The 20,789-nt window shown below is 35.3% G+C and overlaps 1 protein-coding gene across 5 annotated transcripts in view; it reads left to right on the forward strand.

Annotated features, from left to right (window-relative positions):
- The window catches only part of GALK2 (galactokinase 2), a 130,201-nt gene that overhangs the window by 29,483 nt on the left and 79,929 nt on the right, over positions 1-20,789 (forward strand). For all 5 annotated transcript variants that reach the window (XM_077881050.1, XM_077881053.1, XM_077881051.1 and 2 more), the window contains exons 4-5: positions 275-365; positions 3,491-3,637. In XM_077881050.1, the coding sequence (XP_077737176.1) occupies positions 275-365; positions 3,491-3,637 (238 nt within the window). The remainder of the gene's footprint in view (positions 1-274; positions 366-3,490; positions 3,638-20,789) is intronic.

Below are 20,789 nucleotides of genomic sequence, written 5' to 3' on the forward strand. Positions count from 1 at the left end.
CTGAAGTATATTGGTTCCTCTCTGTTTCAGGAAATAGAAAGGGTCAATCAGATGTAGTTTAATTGTAAAGGTCACTATAACTTCCCTTTTAGCATGTGGGGGTGTATGTTGTTTTTGAACGGACTGTGAAGTACATAGATGAAAATAAGTCGAAAATGAAATTTCAGTATCACTGTCTTGGCACAAGATGGCAGCAGTAAGCCATTGATTTTGCAGCCTTTTTTTTTTTTTTTTTTGTTACCTTTAAAATTAATGGTGTCTTTTGTTTTTGCAGGGACTTCAGTACTAGTGCTAATAATATTCAGATTGACAAAACTAAGCCTCTGTGGCACAACTATTTCTTGTGCGGATTTAAAGGAATTCAGGTAAATTGGTTTATAAGGCAACTACTAGCTGTTGAACTTATAATGTGTATTATATATCAATAATTATTTTATTTTACTTTATTTTATTTACTTTATGTATTTTTTGGTCACCTTTCAATGCTAACTGATGTTTCTGTTCTATTTTGCTGATTTATATATTTCAGAGGATAATGCAGATAAGACTGTTCCTGGGTGGTGTCCACAGGGGCAGGAATGGTTGTTCATTGGTTACATCTGACAAAAATCCTTCTCTTTTTAAAATCTTTGTTCAAGTTTTCTTTTGAAGGATGCAATCTAGTAATATATATGTTCTGATGATATGTAGGTATGTAGTGTAATAGGATTTAAAATCCAACAGCCCTAGGTTTGAATCTGAGCTCTACTCAGCTGCCTAATTCAACCTCTAATTGTCAGGTTTGTTATCTGTATAATGATGTCTTTGCCATCCAGCAAAGAGTTGTTACAAAGATTACACAGTGCTTGACGCATAGTAGGCATTCAATAAGTAAACAACTAGTATTGTTATTACCACTTCAGATGGGGTTAAAAAAAAAGATGTAGTGATGAAGTTAGCTAGGATAAGCATTTTCCTTAGAAACATTGAATAATTACCACGACATCTCTAATGTCATGGGCAAGAACAAAAAAATGAAATGTTTCTACTTTTTCTCTGAATTAAAAAGTGTAAAGATGAAAAGAAAATTGATTTGCTAAATCATTTTGATTTTTTTGTTAAAATCCATGTTTTAGAGTTTGTATTCTTTACTGTCTGGTGGTCCTATATGAAACTTTGTCACGAGTAGCTTAGGACTCAGTGGCATATCCATTACAAAAAAGAATCACATTTATCTCTGATGTGTAGTCCTGTACTCTAGTTATGGTGGTTTTGGTCTTAAGAGTTCCTGCATTCATTTCTTTCTTTCTTTCTTTCTTTCTTTCTTTCTTTCTTTCTTTCTTTCTTTCTTTCTTTCTTTCTTTCTTTCTTTCTTTCTTTCTTTCTTTCTTTCTTTCTTTCTTTCTTTCTTTCTTTCTTTCTTTCTTTCTTTCTTTCTTTCTTTCTTTCTTTCTTTCTTTCTTTCTTTCTTTCTTTCTTTCTTTCTTTCTTTCTTTCTTTCTTTCTTTCTTTCTTTCTTTCTTTCTTTCTTTCTTTCTTTCTTTCTTTCTTCTTTCTTCGTTTTCCTTTGCCTTTTTCTTTTTCTTTCTTCTTCATCCAGACACATGGTAATAACTTATGGGAAGAGGTATTGGCAGCTTTTAAATCTTCAAGATATTTGGCTTATCATATGCATTAGTGGGAATTATGGTATTTGGAAGGATTTGCCTGGCAAATGCAATTTGATCTTCCTTATAGCAACATGCCTTTTATAGCATATGGGTAAAGTGACCTAAATACTGCATGTTGCTTTGGATTGTTTTTGAGAATTTGAGGTCTTACAGCCTTCTTTTTCGGTTTGACAACTTATGTGCAAAAGTAGGTTTGTACAATAAACTTTTGGCAGAGAAGTAATTTAAATGTTAGCTTGTTTAGAAACCTTCAAATTCAAATACTAGAAAATATCAGGATAATCTGTTTATATTAAATTGAACATGTTATCCTTTTGGGATAGAGCTATTACAGAATTTGGCAAAATCCATTTACATTTTTGAATCTGTTGTACATTTTAATTTAAACATTGTGTGATAAGTTTGTAAGTATGATTCACATTCAAGATACACTGTGGATCAGTTTATGGTTAAATATATAGCATTCTCCAAGGATTTTTTTTAAACAAGCTGTCTGATGTTCTTATGAAAGGGCATTGGCAGCAGCAGTATTTCAGTTTATAATTTGTTTGTATTTCTGGAAAGGAAATTTTTAGATGACTTGAAATCAAGAAGAGAAGTACATCCAACAGAATCTCTTTTTTTTTTTGTGGTGTGTGAGTCTTGCCAACATAGGAAAAAAGGACAAAAAAAAAAAAAAAAGGAAAAAAACAGCCTTTAATTTGCAGAGTTCTGTTGTTACTTTGGTTATTCTAACTAGTTTACTGAAATTTCTCCCTAGAATAATATGTATGATAAAATGCATAATTATGTAATATAATAGTATTTTGTATTTTGGTCTTGAGCTGTTTGAGTAATTTGCAAACACGATGGTACTTTTTCTAGAGGAGGAGATGGCCTTGCATTTATTTTTAATCCTAAACCACAAAGATTAAGATATAATCTTATAATATCATCCTAAGTGTCATCCTAGATATTCATCTAAGTATCCTGGAGATTTCCATCTTTAGATCAGAGTCTCATTATTTCTTTGGGCTTTCCTACTTGTAAAAATAAGAGTTTCTCTGCTTCGTTTAGAGTCTGTGTTCTCATTTGTGGCTGAATTCTAATTTGGCCGTCTTGAAAGCTACCATATGGTTTAACTGTATCTATAAACTCTAGTAAAAATCTGGATTTCCTCATATGGCTGACTTATATTAAATCATAGTGACAGTATGCTGGCCCATGTTTCTGACTGCAATGGAGAAGTTCTCAACCAGAAATCAGAGACCTGGGTCCTACTCCCAGCTCCCTATATGTAATGTTGGAAAAAACTTTTAATCTTTTGGTGCCTATGTTTTTCCATAAGTAAAATGAAACTGAAGAAATTTAGAACACTTTTTCTTCAGAGGACTTCTTGAAGAAAGATACTCAATAGAAACAAGCTAGTGCTTTGTGTTAGACTTTCACAGTCATGGTGTGTTGGGATGTGGTACATGGGATTTAACCTGCATTACTAATATTGTATATTTCTTCTCTTGCTACCTGAAAAATTGAATTATAGCTGTCTAATATTTTTTCTATATTTATTCAAATCAACATTCAAAGAAAAGATCATCCAAGGTAATTTTAAGAAATGGATCAATAGCTTTTTGTTGAACAAAGTAAAAAATAATCTTCAGATTACTGAACCCTATGGCCAAGAATCATTAAATGAAATGTCATGTATAGACTCAACTAAATTGGATTGTACAAGTCATTTCTATAAATAGCATAATAAGTCCATTGATAAACGTTTACTCTCTAGGGAACGAAAAGAATGTTTTACTTCTTCTCAAATCCAACACCAAAGTTACTAGCACTTTTTCTCCTTCTATTCTTAGGAACACTTTGGTCTTAGCAGCCTGACTGGAATGAATTGCTTAGTGGATGGAAACATCCCACCAAGTTCTGGACTCTCCAGCTCCAGTGCTTTGGTCTGTTGTGCTGGCTTGGTGACACTTACAGTGCTGGGAATGAACCTATCCAAGGTAACAAACTTGAATATGTTTACCTCACCAAACTCTCTCTTTCCAAGGCCATTAGTATCCGAATCTCAAAATTATAGTATCTTCGTTTGATTAAAAACTTGGCCTTATCTGAAAGGACTCTACACGTGGGCATGCTCTGTAACCTAAGAAATCAATAAGTCTTGCTTATGACAAACCATGATAAGATATCTGATACTTTGGAAATAATAGGCAGATATGTGAATAACTGTATTAAAATGTTCTTACATTAAGTGTGGAGTTTGAATGCATGGACATCTTTTTCGATCACTTCACTAACAAGTTCAGTTTAGACCAAGAAATCATAGGCCTCATTGTTGGACCTGCTTATTTTCAACCAAAACCTTAAATTAAATATTTGACAGGCACTGGGTAAAAAGGGTAAAGAGCAGGCAATAAAGGAACTGAACAGCATATCTGTTTATACTGGCAGGTTAGTCACTGACATAAACTTAAAAAAAAAATTGCATTACAAAGAGGAAATGCTTATTTAAAGGAAACATAAATCCTGCGAAAGGTTAGAAAGCCTCAATTTTACAAGTTCACATAAATCTCTGATTCTGCAGTTCAGAGCAGGTGTGCTCAGCTTTAATTAATGTTCTGGAGTTCTGGTTCAAGCAAAATGTTATCATAGGTTCTTTTTTATCCCATGTACATAGATGGTTTGGGGAGGGCATCAGGCAGAGCAAGAGAAAGTCAGCCATATGCTTTGTCTTCAGCCTGTTTCAACTGTCAGTTTGAAAATTTTATGTGTAAGAGGAAAAAGAGAAAGGATAAAGCAAAGGCTCAGATAGAGTTCTCCTTGGCTGTCATTTATAACTAACTACACGTTAGTTACCTCTTTGTAAGCTATGGCTTATTTGGTGTGAAGGGTAACTTACTTGTTTTTTATTTATTGAGAGGTAAGAAAGCAAGAGAAAGAAAGTCCATATGTAAAATGTACTTCCATTGGTACTATGTTTAATCTGATGGTTTATTTGTTTATTCTCTTGGTCATCATTCAACCATTATTTATTTAGTGGGTACTTTCTACCAAGTAATGTTCAAAGCATTGGAGCTATAATAGGTTCAGTTTTAATCCTCACAGTGCTTATGATCTAAAAGGGGAAGAGAGACAAGTAACAGGCAACTATAACAGAGTGTGATAAGTGGATAAGTAGTGTGCTCTGGTTGCACACTAAATGCAGATTTAGAGAGCATGGAGACTTCTAAGCAGAGACTTAAGGATTTGTAGATGATAATACTGGTAACATTGATAGGCATGTAATAGGTGGAGGGAAACTTGTGTGGGAATATTTAGAGTAAGAGTGATCATAGATTGTTGGAGGAACTAAAGGGGGCTTAATTTGGCTGGAGTAATTTGAATGACAGGATAGGAGACCAGGTGCTGGGGCTTGTAAACCATGTTGAGGAATATGGGCTTTGTCTTTTTAGGAGTGTAAAACCATTTCAGGCTTTTAGGAAGAATGTAACATGGTCTTACCTATATTTTATGAAGATCACTCTGGCTGTATTATAGAATCTAGATATGAGGATAGTAACAATATTAGTAGGAGGGAATTGATTTGGTCTAGGGAAATGGCAATGAGAATGGAGAGACCTGGATCATAGACTTAAAGTACATCTCAGACAGAATCAATAAGACTTGATCATTGATTGGGTATGGGGATGAGGGGCAGAAAAGAGTCAAGGATTTTACCCAGATCTCTGGCTTGGTGTGATTCACTGGAATAGGAATATAGATGAAAGTGAAATGTTGAATAGGGGGAATCTGTGGTCATGCTGATAGAGTTATCTAGTGTTTAGTCACAGACAATATTCTTGAAGGTCAGGAGGAAGATCTGGACTTGAGATGACCCATTTGAGAGTCATTAGTGTTAATTGGGTTTTGAAGCCATAGGAGTAGAGAAGAACATTCAGTGGAAGAGTGTAAGTAGGAAGATAAGGAAGACTAGGACAAGGGGAACAAGGGCTTGACAAGCATGAACATTTAAGGGATGGGCTGAGGAAAAGATGTCCACTAAAGAGACTCAGAAGTAATCAGATAGATAGAAGGAAAATAAAAAAAGATGAGACAACAGCAAAGACAAGGAAGAGAGTATTTCATGAAAGCAATGGTGTCTAATGCTACTGAGATGTCAGGTAAGACAAAGACTAAGAAGCATCCATTGGATTTAGCATCAGAGAAATTGAAGAAAACCTTGGCAAGAACAGTTTAAAATAGGAATGAGTTAAAGGGTCTATGAGAGGTGAGAAAGTGGGTAAGTTCAACTGGTACAAAAAAATCTGACTGTGCTGGTGAAAGAGATAATCTGATGTCTGTGGTGAGGGTGAGGTCAAGGAATTCATTTATTAATGAAAGGATTGGTGAAAAAAATTTTTTTTTGCATTTTTTTGGGCCTTTAATGGTTTCCTTTAGTATCTAAGAGAAAAGAAGAAAAAAATGTTGAAAAATGTTGAAAAAACCCAATTGAAACTTTGGAATTAATTTTAGCTATCTCTGTGTTTTCAAAGTCAAAAATAGCAAATGTGTTGGCATGAAAAGAAATACATGGATCAACAGAACAGCATAAAGAGCCCAGAAATAAACCCATGCATATATGGTTGATTAATTTATGACAAAAGTGTCAAGAATATATAACGGGGAAAGGACTGTCTCTTCAATAATTGATGTTGGGGAAAGCTGGACAGCCACATGCAAAAGAATGAAAATTGAACTGCTGTCTTATACCATACACAAAAATTAACTCAAAATGGATTAAAGATTTGAACACAAGACCCGAAAAACTCCTAGAAGAAAACATAACCATTAAACCCCTTGACACTGGTGTTGGTAATAATTTTTTGAATTTGACAACAAAAGCAAAGGTACAAAAACAAAAATAAACAAGTGGGACTACATCAAAATAAAAAAAAAACTTTTGTACAGCAAAGGAAACCATCAACATAAGAAAAAGGCAATGTACTGAATGGGAAAAAATATTTGCAAATATTTATCTGCTAAGGGGTTAATATCAAATATAATAAAGAACTCATATAATTCAGTAGCATAAGAACAAATAATATGATTAAAAATGGGGACACCTGGGTGGCTCAGCGGTTGAGCATCTGCCTTTGGCCCAGGGCGTGATCCCAGGATGCTGGATTGAGTCCCACATCAGGCTCTTTGTGGGGAGCCTGCTTCTCCATCTGCCTATGCCTCTGCCTCTCTCTCTCTCTCTGTGTCTTTCATGAATAAATAAATAAAATCTTTAGAAAAATAAAAATAAAAATGGGCAGAGTGTCTGAATAGACATTTTTCCAGAGAAGACATACAGATGGCCAACGGACACATGAAAAGATGCTTAACATTACTTATCATCAGGGAAATGCAAATCAAAACCACAATGAGATATCATCTCACAACTATCTGAATGGCTAGTATCAAAAAGAGAAGAAATAAGTTGTTGGTGAAGATGTGGAGAAAAGGAAGCCCTTGTGCACTGTTGGTAGCTATGTAAATTGGTGCAGTCACTATGAAAAACAGTATGGAAGTTCCTCAAAAAATTAAAAATAGAGCTACAATGTGCTCTAGCAATTGCATTTTTTGGTATTTATCTGAAAAAATTGAAAATGTAAACTTGCATCCCTATGTGCAATTATATACACCCCTATGTGAAAAACGATATATGCACCCCTATGTACACTGAAGCATTATTTATAATAATAAGGATACAGAAAAAACCTAAGTATCTGTTGGTGGATGAATGAAGAAAATGTAGTGTATATGTATAATGACATATTAGTCAACCATAAAAAAGAATGAAATCTTGCTAATTGTAACAATATGGAGGGAACTTGAGAACATTGTGCTCAGTGAAATAAATCAGATAGGAAAAGACAAATATGTATGATTTCACTTGTCCAGTCTAAAAATATATTTTTTAATGTTTTCTTTTATTATTTTCATTTTTAGAGAGGGAGAGAGAGGTCAGGGAGGGGCACAGGGAGAGGGAGAGAGAAAATCTGAAGCAGATTCCACGCCCAGTGTGGAGCCCAGTGTGGGATTCAGTCTCACAACCCTGAGATTATGACCTAAGCTGAAATCAAGAGTTGGATGCTTAACTGACTGAGCCACCCAGGTGTCCTTAAATTTTTAAACCTAAGCTAATAGAATACAGAGAACAAATTAGTTGTTGCCAGGGGCGGTGGTTGGGGAATGGGTGAAATGGGTACAGGGAGTCAAAAGGTATAAACTTCTAGTTACAAAATAAATAAATCATGGGATGTAATGTATAGAATGGAGTATAGTTAACAATACTGCATTGCATATTTGAAAATTGCTAAGCAAGTAAATCTTAAAAGTTCTCATCACAAGAAAATAAAATTCTATAATTATGTATGGTGATGAATGTTAAATAGACTTATTGTGGTGATCATTTCACAATATATACAGATATCAAATTACTATGTTGTATGTCTGAAACTAATATAAGTATGTCAGTTATACTTCAATTAAAAATTGAATAAAAAATAACAAATACATTTTTATCAGAACTGACTCCATTGTCTAAGGGGAACAATATATATATCCTAGCTTTCTCTGCTAGTTTAAGTTGCATGTATAATGCTTATATTTCATAGGGGCTTAGCATCATTATTTGGAGAGTTTCTTTGCTATAGTAAGAATCTTAACTGAAAGGAAGCCTAATTTTCTCAGAGCCTTTATAGTTAAGTGCCAATTGTTGACATAGAACATAAGAACTCAATGGACTTTAGAGATGAGCTAGTTCAAACATTTTTTAAAACTGATGTATCAGTCAGTGTCCAATAAGGAAGAAATGGCACTCAGAGTATAATTGAAAACAGTTTAATAAAGAGACTATTTACAGAGATGTAGGCAGGGTCAAAGGAACCAACTAGAAAGAGTTCCCTTGTGAAACCAGGAGCTATTATACTGTAGGGGCTATGGCTATAGAGTAATGTTGCCAAAGATGCAATGAGGCAGGGAAAGAGTGAAGTGGGTAGGAATGGCAGTGAGTGGAATGGGAGAGGAGAGTTGTCCATAGAGGTCAGTCTTCTGGGGCACAGAGAAGTGTGAGAATGGAGGGGCAGGACGGCAAACAGAATAACCAGCCTATCTGATAAGAAAGATAAATCCCACAAAGAGATTGATCACTTATCTCTTCCAATTGATGAATAATCCCCTCCCAATTAATATGTACACCCAGTGTTCCCTATTAAGTTGCAGATAGTAATTACTACAAATGAGATATGACAAGTAGATATGGAATTTGTTAAGTCATTAATAAATGAAATATTGTATGTCTGAAATCACTAAAACAAGAAATTCTGGAAGACTGAAATTACAAATGAGAAGGAAACTGGCAGGAGAGAATATGATGTAATAAAAAGACCTATGAAATAGAAAGGTTTCAAGATGCCAAACCAAAGAACATATCTACTCTTTCTTTCTCCAGCCCTCATTTATTTTTTTCTCAAAAAAAAAAAAAAATCATCCTCAAACCATAGAGAAAGCAAGAAAAAGGAGGCACAAGCTCCATCTTTGATAAATCAAGGTGATATAAGTAACCCTAAACCACAAGATATAAAGATGGAAAGTAGGTGGAAGGATGGTGCATGACTTAGCAGAGTGAAGAAATGTCAGAGCCAAGTGCCAGTGAAAGGAAATGCAGATGGAAGGCAAGTTGACTCACAGTTGTCTGGAAAGGCTTAGGAATTCGAGGCACCCAGTACCATAGAAAGTAGGGTGATATGGTGAGTGGGACTCTATTTGAAAGCTTTTATGAGGAGAAGATAGATCTTTAGAGCCTACTCTTAACTCCATAAACAAGGAGACCATTCCCCACCCCCAGTTTTGTAGGCATCTCTGGAGAAACAATCAGAGATAGTCTGGGGACACTGAGCACTGAGAAAGTCACTGATGAGAATAGAATTCAAAACTGGGGGATTACAAGACATTCTACATTTGAACAGTGAAATTCCCAACTCTCTTCCTGTTCTCAGCTCTAACATACTGGCAGTCTTACCACTATGCCAGGAATACTGGACGATCCTCCTCAGAAGAAATGGAACCATCCTGGGGAAGAGACCTATAGATACTGACATTTCACCAAATGTGACTTCCTCCCACAAAAATTTTCCAGCTACCTATAACCTGATTAGAGGCTCGCGTACAAAGTTTCAACTCACCTTTCTGGTGATTCACTCTTAAATATGAAAGGGCATCAAAAGATAATCAGACTTTGGAAGAAAGCTTCCAACATGAAGCAAACAACCAGAGAAACAAGGATTAAAAAAGGAACTCAGTGAAAACAGAGACAATGTTGAGAGTAGGAAAATGCTTCAAAGAAACCATGATATCCTCAGAGAGATAAGAGAAAATGTTGAAAAAGAGCAGTTTTATTTTTTTGAAACGGACCAAACAATAAGAGCTTTTTTTTTTTTTTTAAGATTTTCTTTATTTATTTATGAGAGAATCAGAGAGAGAGAGGCAGAGACATAGGCAGTGGGACTCGATCCCAGGTCCCCAGGATCACGACCTGAACCAAAGGCAGATGCTCAACCGCTAAGTCACCCAGACTCTCCAAGAAAGAGCTTTTGAATATTAAAAATATGATAGCTAAAACAAAATGTTCAGTGACAGGATTGGAAGAACTCTCTGATAAAGTAGGGGAAAAAGAGACAGACAATAAGAGAGAGAAAGAAAGATTTATAGATCAGTTCCAGACATTTATTATGCAACTAGTAAGGAAAAAAAGAGAAAAGAGTCATTAGAAAATTATATTAAAAAAATAATATTTCAAAAAAAATAAAAAATAATATTTCTCTAAAGTGAAAACATGAATTATCACATTGAAAAAGTGCTCAGCATAATAAATGAAGATAAACAAATTATAACTCCACAATTTTTTTTTTAATTTTTAAAAAAGAAAAGAAAAAAAAACAAAGTACATCATCTGGGAAGTTTGAAACTTAAATGTTAATAGAAGACACACTAACAGCTGATTGAGAAAAGAGGAGAGAAAAGAAGGGAATGAAATTTAATTTATCAAAAGTAGTTTTGGAAGATAGAAGGCAATAGAGTAGTATAATGAATTACAATAATTTGAGTTACAATCTTCAAAATATAAATGACTTCTAGTTTAGAATAAATGAATTGATCAAGGATAAAGATGGAATAAAACATTCTCAGACATGTAGCATAAAAGACTATAGGACATAATCCACCAAAACCAGGGAATAAACCAAGGAGGATGACATGGGAACTAGGAAATGGGAAATCCAATATAGTAGAAAGGAATTGGGTATTTATAGAACATTGGTTAAGACATACATAACACCCATGACACCCGGAAGCTTAGGAAACAGTAAAGATTAGAACCAGGAAAGGGAGGGAAAAAATGGAATTGATAAATATTATCAGGAAAAAATAAAATAACAAGTGGTAAATCTGACATGTTTGACTATATGGAAAAATGAATTGAGAGTGATTTTACAGAGTTATTGTTTGGGGTAAGAAGGCTTAGTTGGACCTGCAAATAAAACTAAGGAAATGAAGAAATTAGGCAATTATTAAGTATAGGAAAAACACAAAAATAATTGTTCCAGAAAGGAAGTCAACAATTTTTCATGACTTGGCTCCTAAGTGAACACTAGTCTCAATAATAAATACACCAAATATGGATTTAAGCAATAATTTTTGGCATAAATTTAGATTAGGAGGAAGGGAAAGTCTAAGAGAGAAAAATCCTTACTCTAATATGAAGGCTGTAGATAAAGTTTAAAATGGAATAGCAAGGAAATAGTATTTTACTCAGCTTATTTGATACTTTTTCTCAAATTTAAATATTTTTTCTTTTTAAAATGTTTTTAAAAATTTAAATTCAATTTGCCAACATAGAGTATAATACCCAGTGCTCATCCCATAAGTGCCCTCCTTAATGCCTGTCACCCATTTACCCCATTCCCCCACCCACCTCCTCTTCCACAGCCCTTTGTTTCCCAGAGTTAGGAGTCTCTCATGGTATGTCTTCCTCTCTAGCAAGAGCTAATAGTGGAAAGTGACTCTGGGCATGCTGCACTGGGATGGGGATGAGACGGGGGAGAACTATGTTGTTTTAAGCCTTGCAGCTCCTTTGATCTTTTAGATTATGTGCATATATCCCTTTAGCAAAAGTAAAAATTAACTGAAAATAAAGAAAAGGATGGTAAGAATGGGTGAATGGAAGGTAAAAGTAAGGGAGGGGAATTGGAGGGTGGACATGAAGATGCAAGAAAGGGATTCAAGGCATCATAGTTAGAGATTGAGAACAGATGAGCTGTTGGGGCGAGACCAGTTCAGAACAGCCTAGGGAGAGGCTTGCTGATGGGATTTGGGTGAAAGGATCTAAGAAAATACAGGCGACTTCCACTTAACATGAGGAGTCCATTCCAAAAATCAGTTGTTCTGCAAAAACTCATAGGCCTAATTCTTATATTTTAATTAGGAGAAATTATAATGCATTACTCTCAACTCAGAACCTCTGCCTAATTTCCTACTATGTTACAAAAACACAGTAAAAATTCCTCCATGTAAGTAACACAGAAATACAATGAAAAATACTTAAAACAGTCTTCTAGGACATGAAACCATTAATTTGATTGTTAAGAAGCAGTTACTTTACATAGTAATACACTGTATGTCTTCTTGAGGACACCTGGTATCCCAGTATACTGTACATTATTTTGTACAATGTTGTTTTTAGGCTTTAGGATGTAAATATATGTATATTTACATAAATGCCTTTAAAAAAATGTTGTATTGAGAGATATATATAGCCTATGAAGTTTGAGAATCAAAAAACCACGTGTTCTAACAGGAAAATGTGAAGTAGTGAGGCATTCTGCATGCTTGTGCCTTTTTAGCTCATGATTCAAGTTGCTCTAGACTTGTGTTTAGTTTCTGTCTGTTCTTGAAATGTCCTTAGATGCCAAGAATGAAGGACCAAGCTCCCTTTAAGGATCTTAAATTAGAGGTAGGGGGCTGGCTTGGGAAACAGGTTGCAACTCTGGAGGCTAGCCTTGGATAGTAAGGTGTGTTAGGTGGACTTCCACCCACAAATTCTTTCTTCTATTAGCGTGGGGGTAGGGTAGGGTGTAGACTCTGAATTCAGGAGATGGTAGACTGAGTAAGTGATGTTCAGAAGACCTATTTTGGAGGAGTGAGGGGTATAAAAGAAGAATATAGGGCTGAAGTCCATCCTAATGTTAAAGTCTAAGGAGGAGAAATTCCCTATGAACTTGGTTGATGAGGGTTGAAATGACCAGCAGGGAGCAGTGGGGTTGAAGGGCATTCTGTACACAGTTATCTTTTGGCAGTTGTCAAAAATACAATTCATGTGACGCCTGAGTAACCTGGAATGTGGATTGGGGATAAAAGTTTCCCTTGAGGGTTCTGTTCACAGAGGAAACTGGAGAAGCTCATAGTTAGGCATCAAAAATCCTGTTTGTTATTGAGAAGCCTAATAGAAATAACACTAGATTTGTGAGGGAGTGCTTCACAGAGAAGATAGGCTTTTCAGCCATGTATGAACTTCCTATCCTAAGTCTTGGTGACAGCATTCAGTGACATTTATTAAGCACCTACCATGTGCCAGGCATTGTTCTAGGCAGCAGGCATACAGCTGTAAATAAAATTGATGAAGCCCTGGCTTTCATCTAACTTATATAGTGGTGGATAGGTGGTGATGGCAGATAATGAACAGCTATACAAATAACTATATAATATAATATCAGCAATGGCTATGAAGAAAAATAGGCTGTAGTGAGGGGAAGTTGCTATTTTATTTTATTTTATTTTATTTTTTAAAAGATTTTATTTATTTATTCACGATAGACATAGAGAGAGAGAGAGAGGCAGAGACACAGGCAGAGGGAGAAGCAGGCTCCATGCAGGGAGCCCAACGCGGGATTTGATCCTGGGACTTCAGGATCACGCCCTGGGCCAAAGGCAGGCGCTAAACCACTGAGCCACCCAGGGATCCCCAGAAGTTGCTATTTTAGATGAGGAGTCTGAAGTCCTCCTTAAGGAGGAGACATTTTAACAGAGTCTGAGGAAGTGAGCACAAAAGGAAAGCAGAAGGAACAGCACATCCCAAAGCCCTAAGGCTAAAATGTGTTTGTCCCGTCCCAGGAATAGCAGAGGCCAGTGTGGGGAGGTGTGGGGAGTGGGGAGAGGGCAGGGTGGCAGGAAGTGAGCTGAAGAGTGGTGATCAGAGCCCACACTGTCACTCACATTGTGTAGAATCTTCTTTGGATTTCATTCCAAGTATAATAGAAAGACTTTGAAGGACTGTGAGCTGAAGTGTCAAGACATGATTTACATTGAGTTGGAGGTACCATACTGTACTCTATACAGGCCAAAGCACCTGTAAAAAGACAAACAAAAAGAAAAGTAGAGAAACAGCCAATACCCTTATGGAACTTCAGTGCACATAGTGGAATACTAACAGAAGACTTATTGAGGATCTAACTCATATGAGTTATGAAGTATTTTATGTGTAAATGGAGAAGAGGGTTGTAAGAATGGCTACTTGGCAACATTAAATGGGGAAGTTTTCAAATAAGTGTTGAGTTCTAAAAAAGGAAGGGGTGGCTGTGTCTTGACGCAAAATACTGGGAGGGGCCTGGGGAATTTTGGGCAGAGTGAACTCTTAAGTGTATTGTAACAGTTCTCTGAGCCAGGCTGATAAAAACGTGTTAGCCAAGGCCTAGAAATTCCTATGCTGCCTCATGAAATTCCTTTTCAAAACTTTAAGTGATGACACGATGTTTTCTAGTTGCTTGAGTCCCTCTACAAGTTTAGATAACTTAATTTCAGGGGCAAGTTAGTTGTTTAGACATGAATTGGTCCTCTTTCAGAGGAGTGTTTTGGTGTTTGAAATCCATACTATACAAGGGATCTTTGAGGTTCAGAAGCATGGTCAGTGTAAGCTCAATATTTTGTGCAAATATGTCCAAGTTTTCATTTACCAAGTTTCCGGAGAAAGTATAAGGATATACTTTTCTCTGCATATAGTTACATTTAAGTTAAATATTTCTTGGCCTTCAGAATGAGATCTTGTCCTACAAGGTCTACATGAAAATGAGAAGCCTCTCACAATTACACAAAAGTTTAAAGTATGAGGAGAATGTTTTAGTAGCAATTTGCTATATAAGAACAATCAGAAAACAGTTTGCATTGTCACTAATTATTATGTTTAGAAGTCTATGGAAGGACATTGTTTCAGTTTGTATAGAATAACAAAAGCCTCCTCCATATAATGGTTAAGGAAAATAGTAGTTTAAAACATCCCAGCCAGATGTGGATTGCTGATGAACGGCAGCAGACACAGACGGCAGCAGCATGGCCTCTAAGGAGATGGTAAATCTAGAATACAATCTTTGAAAAGGACCTCTTAATTAAGTGTTGGATATGGAATAAAGCCATGTGTTCCCCATGATATTAAGTACCCCACATATGTGCATAGTCCTTACCTACTACATTTACTGTATGCAGAGAAATTAACTAAAAATGAACATACAAGGATAAAATAACCTGGTACAAAAACCAGGAGGGCTGAACATTAGTACTGGGTGGCCTATGTTTCAAAATGTTTGAAATTTAAAGTTAATATTGTTAATATATGTAAATATAAAACCATTCATATAGTTTTATCAATAAAAAAAGAACCAAGTTTCTTTTAATTGTGTGGCATTGTGTTTGTATCCCTCATTATATTCTTTTTTTTTTTTGGGAGTATTGGAGACTGAATCATTTATTTAATAATTTTGAATAATTTAGATTCACTAGGATGCTGTGACTAAGCTACTTGCAGATTAGAAGCCTTGCTTTGCAGGGGTTTTTAGGTCACCTCTGTTTTTTTTTTTTTTTTTTTTTTTTTTTCCATTTCCTTTACTAGGTTAAATACGTGTTTACCTTTAGCATAAACTAAGGCAAACAAGACAAATTAGGGAGCAACAGATTGAAAGAATATGGTTCACTGTTTCCAAGTGGTTTCACATGAAACCACTATTGCTGAAAATTCATGCATATGGTTCGGTTGTGTTTTGAACTCTTGCTGTGATCCTCAGATCCTTATCATTATTAGGTCACTGTGTTTCAAGGCCTCCAAGCTTGGATTTGTACCCAGGAATAAGTTATATGTTATATGTTATCTAGTAGTTAAAGAATCAACTGGAACAATCCCCATGATATTAAGTACCCCACATATGTGCATAGTCCTTACCCACTACATTTACTGTATGCAGAGAAATTAACTAAAAATGAACATACAAGGATAAAATAACCCCCCTAAAAATTCAGAGAGGTTTGTCATCTAATTCCATTCATTTATGTTTCACAGAGGTGATGGTAGCCATCTTGATCAAGAATCACTCTATGCTGATCCCTAGACTAATTGATAGAGTAAGCAAGACAATCAATGAAAGGCTCTCTAGACTTTGTCTCCCTTCATGACCAATTTGCTTTGTAACTTGTATAAATTCTTCTTTTTTAAGATTTTATTTGTTCATGAGACATACAGAGAGAGAGAGGCAGAGACATAGGGAGGGGGAGAAGCAGGCTCCTCATGGGGAATGATACAGGACTCAATCCCAGGACCCCAGGATCATGACCTAAGCCAAAAGCAGATGCTCAACCACTGAGCCACCCAGGTGCCCTTGTATTAATTCTTTATTCCTTGATTCCTAAGTGTAAGAGAGTAGCTGTTCCTTTAAGTTCACAGGGGTGAACTTGTTAAGTGTGCCAAATATCTCAAGTTCTTTGACCTTCCTAATAGAGGATTTTAGAAGAAGTTTAGGGGAAGAGGTTAGCAAAAAAAAATAGATAAGGTAGGAAAACAAATTTGTAATCACGGAGATTTTTGTACCTGTGAAATTTTTTGGTCATGGGAATAAATAATAATGAGACACACCACATTGTGGAGAGAAGAAAGTGACCCTCAAGGGAAAAGAAAGGTGAACACATAGGGTCTGTTGAAGGCATGAATGCAGTTCTGGAGATACAAAGATTTGGTGGTTACTACTGAAAAATATGACCTTCAGGTTATGTTAGAATTTTTTTTTAAGATTTTATTTATTCATGAGAAACACACAGAGAGAGGCAGAGACATAGGCAGAGGGAGAAGCAGGCTCCATGTGGGGAGCCCAATGTGGGACTCGATCCCAGGATCCTGGGATCATGACCTGAGCCCAAGGCAGACGCTCAACCACTGAGCCACCCAGGCACCCCAAATTGTGTTAGAATTTATGTGAGAGTAAAGGGTATCTTTTTTTCATTACTAGTAAGCACCTGGGTGTTTTATAAATACTATCTCTAACATTATGGTAGCTTTGCAAAGTAAGTTTTATTGTTTCAGTTTTGCAGAGGAAAATATTGAGGCTCAGAGAATTTATATAACGTGACCAAAGACAGATTGGCCATGAATGGATTGTCTGGGTTCCAGGTCAGATAGATTTGATTCAAAATCCAGTAGATACTTTTACCACTTAGCCACACTGTCACCCATAGTAATGTAGTTAGTATTGCAAACATAGGGAGCACATTGGAGAGGAGTCCAGTTTTAAGATTCTGTGAGCTTTCTGATGTCCTAACATAGTGAAAGTGAACTATAGTTTTTCATGTGTATGCTTAATAATGTGAATTGAATATTTTTAAATAGGTTGACAGATTTTATACTCTTTGTCAAGATAATGATTATTTTTTCAAATTCTGATATAGCAGAAGCAAATTATTGGATGCTTAAGATACAGAAAATCATGGGTCCCAGATATAGTCCTTGGTTTTAATGAGCTTACAATTTAGTTGAGGAGATTAGATTAGTATAAATTAGAAATGTCACATAAAAGTAGCATGTATAAATTCTTTCAAAGAATATGAAAAGAGAGAACATTTCCCAATTTCTTTTATGAGGCCAGCATAACCATGTTATCAAACCAAATGTGATACCTTGATATCAAATCTGACAACGACATTATAAGAAAAGAAAGTTACAGGTCATTATTTCTTATGACTTAGATGCAAAAAATTCTAGACAATGTTATTAGCATATTTAATCCAGTAATATAATAGGATGATATATCATGGCCAAGTTGAGTTTATTCCAAGAATTAAAATCAATGTAATTTATATTAACAGAGTAAAACATATGGTAATCTAGATAGATAAAGGAAGGCATTTGATAAAATTTAACATTCATTTATGATTAAAAAAAAACCCCACTGAGCAAATTAGAAATAGGATTCATAGAGTGGCAACCTTTGGCAAACTCTTGCCTCCACAGATGCATAAAACCTCATTTCTATCAACATTCTTCACCAGAGGTTACACCTGGCAGAGCTACACCAACATAACGTTTTCACCTTTTACATAAGAGTTCACTTTTGGTGTCTTACTCTCTGTGGATTTGGATAAATTTATAATGACATGTATCCTCATTATAGTAGCATTCAAAGTGGTTTCATTACCCTACAGATCCTCTGTGTTCTCCTGTTTCTCCCTCTCCTCCCTAACCCTTCGTGACCACTGATTTTTTTTTTTTTTTTACTGTCTCCATAGTTTTGTTTTTTTGCAAAATGCCATAGAGTTGACACCATATATTATATAGCCTTTTCAAACTGGTTTCTTCCATTTAGTAATATGCATTTAAGTTTCCTCTATGTCTTGATATAGCTCATTTCTTTTTAACACTGAATAACATTTCATTGTGTGGATGTTACACAGTTTATCCATTCACCTACTGAGGGGCATCTTGGTTGCTTTCAAGTTTTGTCAATTGTGACTAAAGCAGCTATAAACATCTATGTGCAGGCTTTTGTGTGGGCATAAGGTTTCAACTCCTTTGGGTAAATTATAAGGAGTGCAATTACTGGAATATATTAAAAGAATATGTTTAATTTTGAAAGAAATTATCAGTCTTCCAAACTGGTTATATCATTTTGCATTCCCATGAGGAATGAATGAGAGTTCCTGTTGCTCTACATTTTCACCAGCACTTGAAGTTCAGGATTTTGGTCATTTTATTAGTCATGTACTGATATCTCATTGTTGGTTTTTTTTGTTTGTTTGTTTGTTTGTTTTAAAGATTTTTATTTATTTATTCATGCAGAGATGTAGGCAGAAGGAGAAGCAGGCTCCCTGAGGGGAGCCCGATGTGGAACTTGATCCTGTATGTCTTAATGACATATGATATGGAGCATCTTTTCATATGCTATTTGCAATTTGTATATCTTCTTTGGTGAGGCATCTCTTAAGGCCGTTGCCCCCTTTTTAAAGCAGATTGTTTATTTCATATTGTTGGGCTTTAAGATTTTTTTGTATATTTTAGATAACAGTCCTTTATCAAATGTGTCTTTTTTTTTTTTTTCAAATGTGTCTTACTCCTAGTCAGTGGCTTCTCTTTTTATTCTCTTGACATTGTCTTTTGCAGAGCAGAAGTGTTTAATTTTAATGAAATCCAGATTATTAATTCTTTTTTTTTTAATGGACTGTGCTGTATCTCAGAAGTCATTGCCAAACACTAAGTCATCTAGGTTTTCTTCTCTGTTATCTTCTTGGAGTTTAGTAGTTTTGTTTTACGTTTAGATCTGTGATCCATTTTGGTTTAATTTTTGTAAAGGTAGAAGGTCTGTGTTTAAGATTCCTTTTCTTTTTTGCATGTGGATGTCCAGTTGTTCCAGCATTATTTCTTGAAAAGACTATCTTTGCTCTATTGTATTGCTTTTGCTCCTTTGTCAAAGATTCTGTCCCATTGATTCTCTATTCTGTCCCATTGATCTAATTGTCTGTTCTTTTGTGAATACCAACTGTCTTGATTACTGTAGCCTTATATTAAATCTTGAAATTGGGTGGTGTCAGTCCTCCAATTTTATTTTTCTCCTTTAATATTGCGTTGCTATTCTGGATATTTTGCCTCTCCATATAAGCTTTAGAATCCATTGATAACCACAAATTAACTTGCTGGGATTTTGGTTGGGATTGCACTGAATCTATAGATTAAGTTGGAAAAAAATTAACATCTTGATAATATTGAGTCTTCCTATTCAATGAACATAGAATATCTCTCCATTTATTAGGTTTTGATTTCATTTGAGTTTTATAGTTTGCCTTGTAGAAGTCTTATTATACATATTTTATTCAATTTATACTGAAGTATTTCCTTTTTTTAGGTGCTAATGTAAATGGCATTGTATTTTAAATTTCAAATTCCACTTGTTTATTGCTAATATATAGGAAAATGATTGACTTTGTATATTAATCTAGTATGTTACAACCTTGTTATAATTGCTTGCTAGTGGGGCACCTGGGTGGTTCAGTGGTTGAGCATCTGCTGTTGGCTCAGGTCATGATTCCGGGGTCCTGGGATCAAGCCTCGCATCAGACTCCCCACAAGGAGCCTGCTTCTCCCTCTGCCTATGTCTCTGCCTCTCTCTCTGTGTCTCTCATGAATAAATAAATAAAATCTTAAAAAAAAAAGTTGCTTGCTAGTATCAGAATCTTTTTTTTTGTTGTTTCCTTTGTATTTTCTACATAGATCATCATGTCATCTGCAAAGAGACAGTTTTATTTCTTCCTTCCCAATCTGTATCTCTTTTATTTCCTTTTCTTGCCTTATTGCACTAACTAGGACTTCTAATATGATGTTGAAAAGCAGTGGTGATGGGGGATATTCTTGTTTTGTTACTGATCATTTTACCTTTTGAAATTCATTGTCAAATTTTCATCTAGAAGGATTTTAATATGCAGCAACATTACATGACAGTCAATTTCCCCACAGCCTTACTAACAGTTTATCAACCTTTAAAATCATTTCCAATCTCATAGATGCTCTCATGGCATATCTTTGATGATTAGACAGTTTAAATATATTTTCCATGTTTTATATTGGCCCTTTGCATTTTTTGGACTTTGTTGGACTTTGTTGAGTTCATATTACTCCATAAGAACTCTGTATATTAAGTATTCATATATTATGTGTTGTAAACACCCACCTCTTTACTAGCCAATTTTCTGTTTGACTTCTTTTAAACTAATAATTCTCTGTGTGTGTGTTTTTTTAAAGTAAGCTCTATGCCCAGTGTGAGGCTTAAACTC

Source organism: Canis aureus, chromosome 32 (assembly GCF_053574225.1).
Source record: "Canis aureus isolate CA01 chromosome 32, VMU_Caureus_v.1.0, whole genome shotgun sequence".
Lineage (NCBI taxonomy): Eukaryota > Metazoa > Chordata > Mammalia > Carnivora > Canidae > Canis > Canis aureus.